The sequence below is a fragment of the Phacochoerus africanus genome, chromosome 11 (assembly GCF_016906955.1).
Source record: "Phacochoerus africanus isolate WHEZ1 chromosome 11, ROS_Pafr_v1, whole genome shotgun sequence".
In the NCBI taxonomy this organism is placed as follows: Eukaryota; Metazoa; Chordata; class Mammalia; order Artiodactyla; family Suidae; genus Phacochoerus; species Phacochoerus africanus.
In genome coordinates this window covers 85,169,870-85,183,724 of record NC_062554.1, presented here as the reverse complement: position 1 = coordinate 85,183,724, position 13,855 = coordinate 85,169,870, and the positions used below count along the sequence as shown (strand labels likewise).

At 36.3% G+C, this 13,855-nt stretch overlaps 1 protein-coding gene across 2 annotated transcripts in view; it reads left to right on the top strand.

Moving 5' to 3' along the window:
* The window catches only part of ANKMY2 (ankyrin repeat and MYND domain containing 2), a 36,874-nt gene that overhangs the window by 1,721 nt on the left and 21,298 nt on the right, over window positions 1-13,855 (top strand). For both annotated transcript variants that reach the window (XM_047754414.1, XM_047754415.1), the window contains exons 2-3: window positions 5,873-5,937; window positions 11,189-11,327. In XM_047754414.1, coding sequence (XP_047610370.1) covers window positions 5,873-5,937; window positions 11,189-11,327 — 204 coding nt within the window. The remainder of the gene's footprint in view (window positions 1-5,872; window positions 5,938-11,188; window positions 11,328-13,855) is intronic.

Sequence of the window (13,855 nt, the reverse complement as noted above, 5' to 3'; positions counted from 1 at the left end):
GCAAATAAGTGAGCAATTTTATAAAGTGGGTCTCTGAAAGGGGCAACTCTCTGAAAGGAGAGTCGTTGGATATATTCCTAGGTGTCCACCAGTTTGTTTGTTTTAAAGATGAAGTAAAAGAATTACTGTGAATTTAGCCTGGTTAGCACTGTGATTTTGGGGGCCCACATTAGGCATCAAGTTGCATGAACACTGTTTCACCTTCAATTGGTCCAAGCTGATGAGAAAAGGAATGAGAGGAACTCAATATGTGATACATTTTTGTCAAGTGAAGCTCCATGGGACATCACTATACTCTTAGAGAAAAGTAATGAAAGATAAAATAACAACCATAACTGACCTTTACTATTATTATGGGCTTGGCATAATTCTTAGCACTTTACATGTATCCATGCATTTAATCTTAATAACCTAGGAATTGCTTTTAAGCTTCAACATGAGGAGAGACTGCATGGGGTGGTGGTTAACCATGCAGGTGTGATTTGGAATCCTACCTCAGTCATTTCCTGGTGATGGGGCCTTGGGTGAATTATTGTTTCAGAGCTTTAGATTCTCCATGTGTAAATGGTACCCACCTCACAACATTGTTGTAAGGATGAAATGAGTTAGTATGTGTAAAGTATTTAAAATATTATTTGGCTCTTGGCTGTTATTATGGTAAATGCTGCAGTCTCTACTCGATAGACCAGAAATGGAGGAACTGAGAAGTGAAATAACTTACCCAATATAGCACAGATAATAAGTGGCAGAGCAGAGATATCATATGGTGCATAGGTCCTAGAAATATGCTGGACCTGAACACAAACTAAATAAAAAATGAAAAAACAAATGAAGCCAGCACCACAGCAGTTCATACCGTATCATATTCATTTTGAGAGGCAGTTGAATTTCAGCAAAGCATTATCTGTCAAGTTAAATTAATTTTAATTGTAAAGTTACTGATTTAGTAGCTTTGTATGCATTTAATTTGTAAAAATAATTTTTAGTTTATAGGTGAATGAAGTTCATAAAGAGTTCATAAGGGCAATTGTTTTTAAAGGATGTGGATAGAATTCTTAATTTTTTTTCCCTTTGGTACAGTTCTCAGCTCTGAGAAGCACTGCATTAGTCAGTACTGGTACTTGAGACTAACAATAAATTTTCAGCCAAGTGTGACCTGTCACCTTGGCCAATCTGAAATAACAGCACATTTTTGAGTGTCTCACTCCTGCCCATCACTGCCCTCAGAAGTTAAGCAGATTGTGGGGTTCCCATTGTGGCGCAGCAGAAACGAATCTGACTAGGAAACATGAGGTTGTGGTGTCTCACTCCGCGCAGAGCGATCCCTGGCCTCCTTCAGGGGGTTAGGGAGCCGGCCTGGCCCTGGGCTGTGGTGTAGGTCGCATAGGCGGCTTGGATCTGGTGAGGCTGTGGCTGTGGTGTAAGCTGGCAGCTGCAGGTCTGATTAGACCCCTAGCCTGGGAACCTCAGTATGCCACCAGTGCGCCCCCCCCCCGCCAAAAAAAAGAGAAAGAAAAAAAAATTAGCAGATTGTAAGTGGGACTTACAGTCCAGAGAGTTCTGTTGTGGCTGGTGTCTTTTGAGTGAATTCACATGCTAGGTATTCTACAAATTGTTTATTAAAATGCCAAGAAGAAGTTCCAAATGAAACTGAGAAGCTGATTCCTACATAGCCATTTAAATCACAGTCATTGACAGCATCCATTTCACAACATTTCAGAAGAGGAATGAAATCACTGAAGCATAGTTAACTAGCTTATATTACTCTTAGGTTGAGTCATTCTTCTAAGGGTTTTTTTTTTTTGTCTTTTTGTCATTTCTTGGGCTGCTCCTGTGGCATATGGAGGTTCCCAGGCTAGGGGGTCTAATCGGAGCTGTAGCTGCCAGCCTACGCCAGAGCCACAGCATCGCGGGATAGGAGCCGCGTCTGCAACCTACACCACAGCTCACAGCAATGCCAGATAGTCAACCCACTGAGCAAGGGCAGGGACCGAACCCGCAACCTCATGGTTCCTAGTCGGATTCGTTAACCACTGCGCCACGATGGGAACTCCCATTCTTCTAAGTTCTGATATCTTTTTCATTAAACACTGAGGAAGCACTATTTCAAAATAATCAAACCTTTAAGGATATAAAACAAGTCTTTAATTACTTTTCTCGTTCAGGACTTGAAATCCCTAGGATCCCTGTTGCTGACTTAACAAGAAAGTAATGTACTTAATTTTTTTTTTCTCCTTCATTATTTGTGTAAAAGGAGCTATGAAGCAGATTTGGACAATAAGGTTTATTCTTTCGGTTTTATTGGAGTATAATTAAAGTATGATAAATTATGCCTATTTAAAGTGTACCCTTTAAAAAAAAAATCAGTTTCGACATAGGTACACATTTATGAAACCATGAGTCCCATCCAAATTAATGAACAGTTCCATCACCCCCAAAAGGCTCTACACGCTCCTTTGTTACCTGTCACTCCCTTCACCCCTGTCTCCAGGGGTCAGCATAACCAGATAAGCAAACAGTAGTATATCCATACACAGGAAAAACCTTTTCTGTCACTATTGATTAGATTTCTCTATTCTAGAATTTTACATAAGAGGAAGCATACAGTAAATATTCTTCTTTTTTTTTTTTGGCATGACTTTTGGCATCATGATTTTGAGGTTCATCTATTCTGTACCAATAGTTCCTTATTTTCTTCTTTTATTTCCTGTGTATGGATATACTACTGTTTGCTTATCTGGTTATGCTGACAGACATTTCAGTTGGTTCCTACTTGGGACTATTAAAAGATCTGCTCTCACATCCTTTCTTGTTAAAAATGTTATTTCTAGTACCTTTGAATATAGAAAGATTCAGGTTCATTAATAATCTATTCTAGCATAGACTTCAAAGAAAAACTTTACTTCGTATTTTTAGTTAGCATTAACTATACGACTGGGCAAGTTTTGCAACCTCTGTGAGCTTCGTTGTCTTCATCTACAAAATGATTGCTCTTTAGATACTAAGAATAAGAATAAGAAATACTTATGCAATGATTCATAGTCCTAACTTAAGGTCATTATGTTATAAAATCTAAAAATAGATGAGAATAGAAGAACTTGGAAATTTAACACCTCAAAAGATTCACTATTTCCAAATATATGTTGCAATTAGAAGTCTCTACTTAAAAAAAAAATTATATCTATGACTAAATCTGCATGCATGTTATTTTAAAATTCAGATATTTTGATTATTTTATACATGATTTTATTAACATTATGGCAACTAACACGTCAAATAGGTTTTAAAATATTAACTTAGATATAGATTCTTTAAAAAATACCTTTTTTGGGGGGGGGTCCCACTAAATGACTGAAACTCATACATATCCAGCTCTCATGATTGTGTGATGAATTGCTGGAAACAGAAATATCATGTTTGTTTGTTTCTCCCTTTTTGTTTGTTTGGGTTACATCTTCTTTTCTTCAGTAGAAACTGGAGACAAACTAAATAATAGCAATGTCACAATGAATTATATTATGCTGCTCTACATATAAATAACAGAGCATCTAACATGCACTAAGGTTGTATTATGTGCCCCACACCCGGACAAGCCCTTAGTCCCGAGAATTCTATGAGATGGATGTTATTATCGCTGGATCATAGATGAGAAAGAAGACCAAGGGTTTTATAGTATTTATTCAGTTTTGTAGTGTTGTGGTACAAGAGAGAGCAGTAACTGAGAATATCACCTTAACATCATCTCTTCTCTGCTAAAATGCTGGTCCATCCAGATAAATTATCAGTCCCACTCAAACAGAGCAGACTGGGCTGCCTTTTCTTCTCTGGAGCAACATGGAGAGTTTCTCATAAGGGAAACGAATCATTAAATACCATTTTAGCCAGTGATAGTTCTGTTCATTTTTATCTCTGATGAAGGTAAGTATTGGCTTATTTCCCATCCCCTTATAGTACAGCAAATCCTCATAGTAGTAGTTTGTTAAATCAGATTTAATACATTCCTGAATAAAGCAATTAATCTTTTAAACTTAATTGCAAAATACTATTTGAGAATCTACCATGCACAGTAAGGAACGACAAAAGATAAAAGTCTTTCTGGGTAAACCATGTGTTTCCCATTTCTGCACTCTTCTGGACCTTCTATAGTTTCCTATTAATGTCGTTAATTTAGGAATACCAAATGAGAAATCATGGCAAGTTTTTCCTCTTGGGGTATTTTGCTCATCTGTTTTCCAAAATCTGTTTTCATTCTCTAGAAGCCCAAACCTTTTCAGAAAAACTTTCTCATCATGGTCCCTTCATTTCATAAAACTGGTGGTCTATGGTATGTCAGTGAATGCTCCCCCTTTTTTTTAATTGCCCCCCTTCTGGACGATTTAACATACCTTGTTAGCCGCTGGTCTAAACATTTTGCAGAATTATCAACCTGTTCTCTAATGGGAGCCAAGTGTTTATGATTGTAATCTCCATCCTTCTCCTAACATGTAACAGACTTTGGCATGATAATCCCTGTAGTATTCTCACTTTACTGCATAAACATCTTCTGGTCATATGGAAAATAACATCACTTATTCCTCAGTGGGTCATGGGGTTCAGCTGAAGCATCTTCCTCAAGTGAATTCGGGGTGCAAGAGTTTGTTCTATGTTCATTCCTTTCTAAAGATGTTTGAGAGTCTCTGATGAGAAGCCACAGGTGTAGCTAAGCTTCTTTGTAGATCTCGCCTGCATGCTTAAAGACTTATTAGCTCACGCTCGCTATTCAGCTAGTAATACCAGTGCCCGCAGATGCAGTGTGGGGCCAGACAAATGAACTACTGATGATCACTCACTTGGCATTTCTCCAGCCCAGCTATTTCTCTGTCAATCTAGAGACATTTCTCTGTCTCCCCTCAGTGTTGGTGAGGGACACTCAGATGGTGGGCCTGAGAAGCAGGTTTGGTAGAAAGAAGCAAGCTAAGCTTGATTCTGTTTTTTACACCTTTACCTCAGGAAGACTAGCAGTATAGCACATCTTTGAACTATGATGCTAAATGTAAAAAGAAGAAATAACTCCTAGTTGGAGGACAATTCTATTTTTAGAGGAGAGGTTTATCTCATCTTTTCTCCCTGAGAACATGCAATCTCATTGTTCTCTTCCCTGTCAAACCAGAAATTTTATGGCAGAACATGTGGCTGGCTCTTATTAGTGATGATTATAGCAACATTCTGTTCTGCAACTGCTTGCTTCTGTCGGTATGCCTTACAAAAGGCCAGAGAACCTGACAGTTGTGGCCCAAGTGTTGCATATTTTCAGAGACTAACCTTGAGAGTTAATCAAATGCCTTTCAGTAGGAGAGTCTAAATACTGACCATAGGGCACTTTTACGTAGTACCAGTCTTTAAAGGTATGTTTACTTCAGCATTTCCAAACCAAGAATTCTATTATAAGAATGCCATCAATTTGTAAGACCTAGTGGTGACAAGATATATAAATACTGACTGTATTCTGAACCCCTGTTATTACATTGACCACAGTTTAAGCTTTAGATGGTGGGTTGTATTAGATGCCCTTTATGATTTGTTTCAGTATTAAAAATCTTTTGCTTTGTGGTTATTGTATTACTGCCAAAAGGAAACTGTGGCCAATTTAATATACTCTAAGGCCAGTGGAAGTGAAAGCAAGATGGAGCTATTTTAGTCTCTGTGAATCTATTCTTTCAGATAATTACACTGTAGAATAAATAGTATGTGATTGATGCTTTATTTCTTAACAACCTAACCTGACTCATCTTAGTTTTGCAGATAACCGTTTAAAGTTTGTTTCCTTGGTGTTAGACTTTTGTGTATTACAAAGATAAATAACCTTTGCATTTACTTTCTTTTCTTTCTTAAGGTACTGTCCAAGAAGCTGGAACACTGTTAGCTAGCAAGAATGTTCGTGTCAACTGTTTGGATGAGGTAAAGTTTAAAATGTTTAATAAGGTGTTTGACTTCCTATGAGAATGGATAATGTATAAAATCCAATAATAATAATGAGGGTTTTTTTAGCATTTGTGCTCAGGTTATAGTAAACTCTCAACCAAATGTCAGCAGACAGATTGCAAAAGACAAATAAGCATGTAAAAGCATGTTTAATTTTACTAGTAATCAAATAAGTGACAAATCAAAACATATCACTTCTTGTGAAGTGTGGGAACCATTGGACTTATATATACTAATGGATTAGGTGTAAATTGGCATCATATTCTAGAAAAAATTTTAAAATATTTCTCATTTTTAAGTGTGCATGCTTTTGATCCAGCAATTCTCCTTCTGGGGGAGGTTAACTGAAACTCAATTCAACTTTCTAGAAAAATTGCTATTCAAAATAACTTTCTGAGATGGTGGTAGGTTATTTTCTGAGCTGTCCAGTATGGCAGCCATCAGCCATGGTGGCTAGTAGCTATTCTGTTATACAGAACAGTTATAGTAGTAGAAAGTTAACTGAAATTCAATTTCCCTTGTGGAAAAGGAGGTATTCTTTTAACCCTTTATCCCCACATGGGTAGCAAAATTAGTATCAGACAAAGTTTAAAGAAAAAAAAAAGATGGCTCTTTTTTTTTTTTTTTTTGGTCTTTTCTAGGGTTGCACCTGTAACATATGGAGGTTCCCAGGCTAGGGGTCTAATCGGAACTACAGTCACCGGCTGGCCTATGCCAGAGCCACAACAACACCAGATCCAAGCCATGTCTGTGACCTACACCACAGCTCACGGCAAGCTTAACCCACTAATCAAGGCCAGGGATCGAACCCACAACCTCATGGTTCCTAGTCGGATTCGTTTCCGCTGCGCCACGATGGAAACTCCAAGATGGCTCTTTCTTATAAATTAATAATCCAAGAACATACCAGCCTTAAAGAAAAGTGTAGAATTCAAAGAAATTTATAAGACCATAATAGCATCGTTTAGAAAATAATAGATTAATTAGAAAAAAGTATTCAGGGGATAGAAAATTTGGATAACCTAATGGTCTATGCACTATATATTCCTTTTTACATGAAACAGTGATAAAAATGTGTCTATGTATTATACTATTTTATAAAGGAGAGTTTTAGCTAATTTTAAACAAGTTAAGCAATATAACACTGAAAATAAACAAAAATGTGATCTAAATAATAAAATGTATAATCTGAATGCTTTTTTAAATTTTTAAATAGTTCTTAGATAAAAGAAGAAATAGAAGTAGAAATTGCCTATTTACAACTGAAAACATTTATTGAAAACTACTGTTTATCAAAAGCTGTGTCATGTGACCAGTCATATTCAGAGTAAGTTTTACAGCATTTATTATTATGCTTTCAAACTTTGTGCTATTCTGAGCTTTCAACTCATGAAATTAGGGGGAAAAAAAGTATATAAAAAATAGAGAAATGAATTAATAAAAATAAAATGGAAATAAAAATTTTATAAAGCCATCAAGCTTAAACCACAGAAGTAAAAATAAAGAAAAATGAAAATTAAAGCCTTTTGTGCTTCAAAGCACATCATCCAGAAAGTAAAAAGACAACCCACAGAATGCTTTTACAGATCATATCTGATAAGGGGCTTGTAACTAGAACATATTAAGAACTCCTACAACTCAATAATAAAAAAGACAAATAACCCTATTAAAAATGGGCAAAGGCTCTGAATAGCCATTGCTCCAAAGAAGACATACAAATACCAATATGCATGTGAAAAATGCTCAAAATAAGCTGCCAGGAACTGTAAATCAAAACCACAGTGGGAGACCACTTTACACCTCACTAGGATGCTGATAATAAAAATATAGATAATAACAAGTATTGCTGAGGATACGGAGAAATCAGAACCATCATGCATTGCTGCTGGGAATGGAAAATGGTGCAACTGCTCTTCAAATCAGGTTGCTAGTTCCTCAAATAATTAAACATAGAGTTACCATAGGTCCCAGCAATCCTAAGTATATACCTAAGAAAAATAAAACATATGTCAACACAAAAGCTTGAACATGAATGTTTATAGCAGCATTATTCATAATAGCCAAAGGTGGAAACAGTCATCAACTGATAAATGGATAAACAGAATATAGTATATTTATGCAACGGAATATTATTCAGTCACAAAAAGGAATGAAATCCTGGTACATGCCATATGCTACAACATGGGTGACTATCAAAAACATTCTGCCAAGTAAAAGCAGCCAATCATCCATTCTATAAATGATTCCATTTATAGAATATGTCCAAAGTGGGCAAGTCCATAGACACCGAGTGGGTACCCTCTTACCCACTGGGGCTGGGTAAGAGGGTAGGGGAGAGGAGAATGGGAGTGACTGCTAACAGATAGGGTGTTTCTTTTGGGTGTGACCAAAATATTCTGAAACTGATTGTGGTAATGGCTGCACATCTCTGAAAATACTAAAACTTAATTGTAACATTGAATGGGTGAATTTTATGTCAATAAAACTGTTTAAAAAGAAGAAAGTTATCAATTTAAGACCAGAATTATAGACAATTTGGAAAATATAAACGTGAAAATAATATGTATAAACACCAAGGAAGTAAGAGCATAACTTCAATTATAAGAGAAATTGTCGTAACTTTTTTGTTTAAGCCAATTCATTTGAAAACCCATATGAAAGTAGTGATTTTGTAGAAAAACAAAAATGAATATATTTATTGCATATAGAAGTAGGGAAACTGGGATAATTAAGGAAGATTTATATAAATCTATTTAAATACCAGCTACCTTTTAAAGCTGCAAAACCTGAATTAAGCTTTACAAAACCTTCACAGATCATTTAATTCTCATTTTACATAGATTGTACCATTATTTTAAAAAAGATAGGAAGATACCCATTTCATTTGATATAGTTAGCATAATGCTAATGCCAAAATAGGAAGAAGCCCAAGCAAACCATGGGCTTAATTCAGTTTGTAAATACAGATACAAAAACATTATATAAAATATTAGCAACTTGGAGTTCCCTTTGTGGCTCAGTGGTTAACGAACCTGACTAGGATTCATGAGATTGTGGGTTCAATCCCTGATATCGCTCAGTGGGTTAAGGATCTGGCATTGCCCTGAGCTGTGGTGTAGGTCGCAGACACTCCTCGGATCCTGCATTGCTGTGGCTGTGGTGTAGGTTGGCAGCTGTAGCTCTGATTCAACCCCTAGCCTGGGAACTTCCATATACTGCAGGTGTGGCCCTAAAAGGCAAAAATAAAAATAAAAAAATAAAAATTTAGCAACTTGATCTAATAGTGTATCAAGAGTAATAAGACTTACCTAAGTAAGTTTTCTCCAAGAATAATAGGATGGTTCGGTTTAGAAAATCTTCCTGTGTAATTCACTATATATTTCAGAATAAAAGAGAAATCCTATCTCAATAGATACTATAATACATTTGGTAAAGTTTAACTATTGAGGTTAAGACCTTTTTTAGCAGATTAAGATATAATTGCTCTTCTGTAACTTTTCAAAAGAATAAGCTTGCATAAACTTTTCACAAGCATCGGCAATCCTACTTGATGTTAAAACGTTGGACACATTCCTATACCTAATATTTAAACTTTAGGAGCACCAGGATGAAGACAAGATTTCTGGAGATTTTGTGAGTGAGCAGCAGTGAGTGAGGAGATTTGGCCTCCTTGGTATTACTTGAACATGATGCTTCTGTCCTTAGAAGAGTATTACACTCTCATTGTTTTTATAGGAGCATTCTTTTTCTAGCCCTGCTCCGAGGGACTTCTTTGACTGTCCTCTTAAAAATAATGATCTCCTCTTAGGTTCAGGCATTCCCTCTCCTCCTTACTCAATGTTATTTGCCTACAGCACTTGATTATCATCATCTGCCTTGTCACCCCTACTCAAATTTAAGTGCCAGGGACGTAGACTATAGGGCATGGGATTTGTTCATTGCTACTCACAGTGCATAGACCTGTGTCTGATGTATCTTAGGCACTCATTAAATATTTGCTGAATGAATGCTTACTGTATTTAATGATATACAACTATAACTTAGTAGACTAATATTGGTGAATTCTTTAAGAATTATGGGAGAGAAACTTTATTTTTAGGGTCATCATATCCAACATTTTTAAAATGACCAGAGTTTTCATCTCATCATTTTCCCATTACTATTCTCAAGAAACTTTGACTACTCCTACTAAGCTGCCTCTTGTGCAGCCTCCTGAATGGTCCTAGCCTCCCAATAATTCTCATATCAACAACCCTCATAATAATATTGATGACTGCATTCATAATAATAGTCTAGAATCATCCAGAACAATTCAAATTATATTAGCATTCTAAGATTTGCTAAAAAGATTTTATGTTTTAGAGAGATTTTCATTCAAAACAACTTTGAAATTCCAGCACTAAGAGTCTATCCTGGGTTTTGAGAAAGCTTGTTTATGGGAAACTGCACATTTATTTATCCACCATATAGTATTAGGTACTCAACATATAAGGTTGGATGTTTCATTGGATATGGACAAAAACATATGGAGACTAAACAGTGTAGTCTGGGATAAACACTCCCAATCATTTCCCCATATTCATACAATCATATATATGACCAAATCATATATATGATAAAAATATATGATTTGGGGATCCTTATTTTAGAAATGAGACCACTCTAACATATATTTTCCACATCTTGTTTTTTCATTGACAGTAATTCTTGGAAATTTCTTCAAATCAGTAGATACAAACGAATTCAGTCAGTAACATCATAAAAATATTCCATGTTACGGATAAACCATATTCAACTTTCCCCTTGATAAGTACTTTATTTGTTTTGAGGTTTTTCCTTAGATATTTTTTCTTTTTGATACTTTCCCCCCCAGTGCATTTGTATCTGCTTGTTCATTTGTTTCCCTAGGAGATAAATTTGTGTAGTAGAGTTGAGAGCACTGGGAAATTTGAGTTTTGGTCCTTGCTCTGGACATTTTACAAGTCATGTGAGGTTGACCAGTTCTCTGAATTTGTTTGCTAATCTGTAGAAAAACCTCTGGCAATAAAACTATGTTTTTTTCTCAGTAGTTTATGGAAGATCCAAGTGAGGAAGGGAGTATAAAAATGCAGATTACAAAGATGATTTTATTAATTCAGGTTTATGTTTTTATTTAATTGCAGAAATTGTTCATAGGCGGGGGGAAGGTAAATAAGTAAAACTAATACTTTTTTCCTTTCTATTAAAGAATGGAATGACTCCTCTAATGCATGCTGCCTATAAAGGGAAACTTGATATGTGCAAATTACTTTTACGCCATGGAGCTGATGTAAATTGTCATCAACATGAACATGGATACACAGCCCTCATGTTTGCTGCACTTTCTGGTGAAGTTTTAGCACTTATTATAATATAGTAATAATTTTAAAAGATAAAAGTTCCTGTTTGGCACAGCAGGTTAAGGGTCTGGCGTTGTCAACAAATACATGATGTATATTTTTAAATTAAATGCTTTTTTATTATAGCAATTTTAAGATCATGTCTTATGGAAAGAAATGGTAGAATTTGGTTCTAAAAGCTACATTGTATGAAATGTGTTAAATAGTTAATTTGGTGATATTTCCTTAGTTATTTAAATCACTTGATTCTGTATTGACAGTGTATTTTGTGTAGAATCATGGAGCTAGATCTGTTATTCTTACAAGTGCCTTTGATGCTCTATGTTTTTATATTTTGAAGTAATATTAAATCTTTGTTCTCTTGAGAAAATAACTGTTATCAAGCTACTTGTTTCCACTGATGTACATGCTTAATATCATGATCCACTTAGAAACATACTCTTGATTCATGTTGCTTATAATTTGATGAATAAAGAAAATTGGAAACTATTATCTAAAATTAGGTGGAGAGTTCCCGTCGTAGCGCAGTGGTTAACGAATCCGACTAGGAACCATGAGGTTGCGGGTTCGGTCCCTGCCCTTGTTCAGTGGGTTAACGATCTGGCGTTGTGGGGAGCTGTGGTGTAGATCGCAGACGCGGCTCGGATCCCGCGTTGCTGTGGCTCTGGCGTAGGCTGGCAGCAACAGCTCCGATTCAACCCCTAGCCTGGGAACCTCCATATGTCGCGGGAGCGGCCCTAGAAATGGCAAAAAAAAAAAAAGACAATAAAATTAGGTGGAATTATCTGTTCTTGTTACAGTTTTTTAAGAAAATAAATATGTTGGAATTCCTGCTGTGGCGCAGTGGGTTAAGAATCTAACTGCAGTGGCTTGGGCCACTGCAGAGGTGCCGGTTCGATCCCTGGCCTGGTGCTGCCAGTTAAAGAATCCTGTGTAGGTCACAACTGAAGCTCAGATTCAATCCCTTGCCCTGGAACTTTCATATGCTGCCGGTGTGGCAAGAAAGGAAGGGAGGAAACATTATATAATATTATCATGCAGTAAAAGCAGTAATCTGTATTTTTTTTTTTTTTTTTTGCTTTTTACGGTTGCACCCACAGCATATAGAAGTTCCCAGGCTACGGGTCAAATCAGAGCTGCAGCTGCTGGCCTATGCCACAGCACTATGGTATCTGAGCCTCACCTGCGACCTATACTGCAGCCTACAGCAGCGCCTGATCTTTCATCTGCTGAGTGAGGCCAGGGATCAAACCCAAATCCTCCTGGTTACTAGTTGGAGTCATAACCCACTGAGCCACAGTGGGAACTCCCAGTAATCTTCATTTTTATAATCCTGGAATAGGAAAGCATTTCTAAGCATAATATAAAATGGTAGAATTCAAAAAGGACAGCATTATCAGATTTGATTACATAAAATCTTAACAGTTCCATTTATATATAATAACATACCTAGAGTTAAAATACAAATAAACTAAGGAAAATAGTTATTACATTTCTTAATGGGTCATATCATGATACATGAAGAGTTACTATAGGTCAACTAGAAAACAACAAATACTATAGTAGAAAATTAGACAGAAAATTAAACAGAGAACAGCAGAATACAACTGATAAACTTAAAGCACTTTCACCAATAATCAAAGAACTGCAAATCAGAATGACAAATGATAATTGTTCACTTATCATATTGGCAAAGGTTAGGAAGGAGTGACGGTGCCCAGTATTGGCACAGGAACTTGTATGCACTGTTTGGAGAGTGCATATCTACCCAACCCTCTTGGAAAGCAGCCTGGTAAAATGCATTTAAAATATGCATAATCTTTGAACCTACAATATGTTTTCCAGGAACTGTTCCTGAGGATATCCTAGTTCAAACTTGCAAAATTTAATGGGAAGTGCTGTTCAGTGAGTATAGGTTATAACAATAAGTTATCTGTAATGATTCCATTAGTAAAAGAGTACAAATAAAGTAACTATGGATATGTAGAACAAAGTTTAGAAAGATAGATCCTCAGCTATCAGTAGTTATTTCAGAGCCTGTAGGTGTGAGGGATGGGGTAAGTTAGTAGATATTAAGGGGGAACTTTTATTCATTTTATTTCTTGTCTTTGGAGGGAGTGCCTTTTTTTAGGGCCACACCCATGGCATATGGAAGTTCCCAGGCTAGGCATCAAATCAGAGCTGAAGCTGCCAGTGTACCACAGCCACAGCAATGTAGGATCCAAACCACGTCTGCAACCTACAGCACAGCTCACGGCAATGCCGGATCTTTAACCCACTGAGTGAGGCCAGGGATTGAACCCACATCCTCATGGATACTAGTCGGGTTTGTTACTGCTGAGCCATGACGGGAATGCCTCTTGTCTTTGTTTTTTTGATTTTTTTGTTTTGACTTTATACAAAGTATTATCATTGGAAAAACGAATTTTGTATTGTTAAAAAAAAAAAAGTGATAATCCTGTACTATTTTCCTATTGCTTGATGTATTTTCTAGAAAAGGTTAATTTCTATGTGAG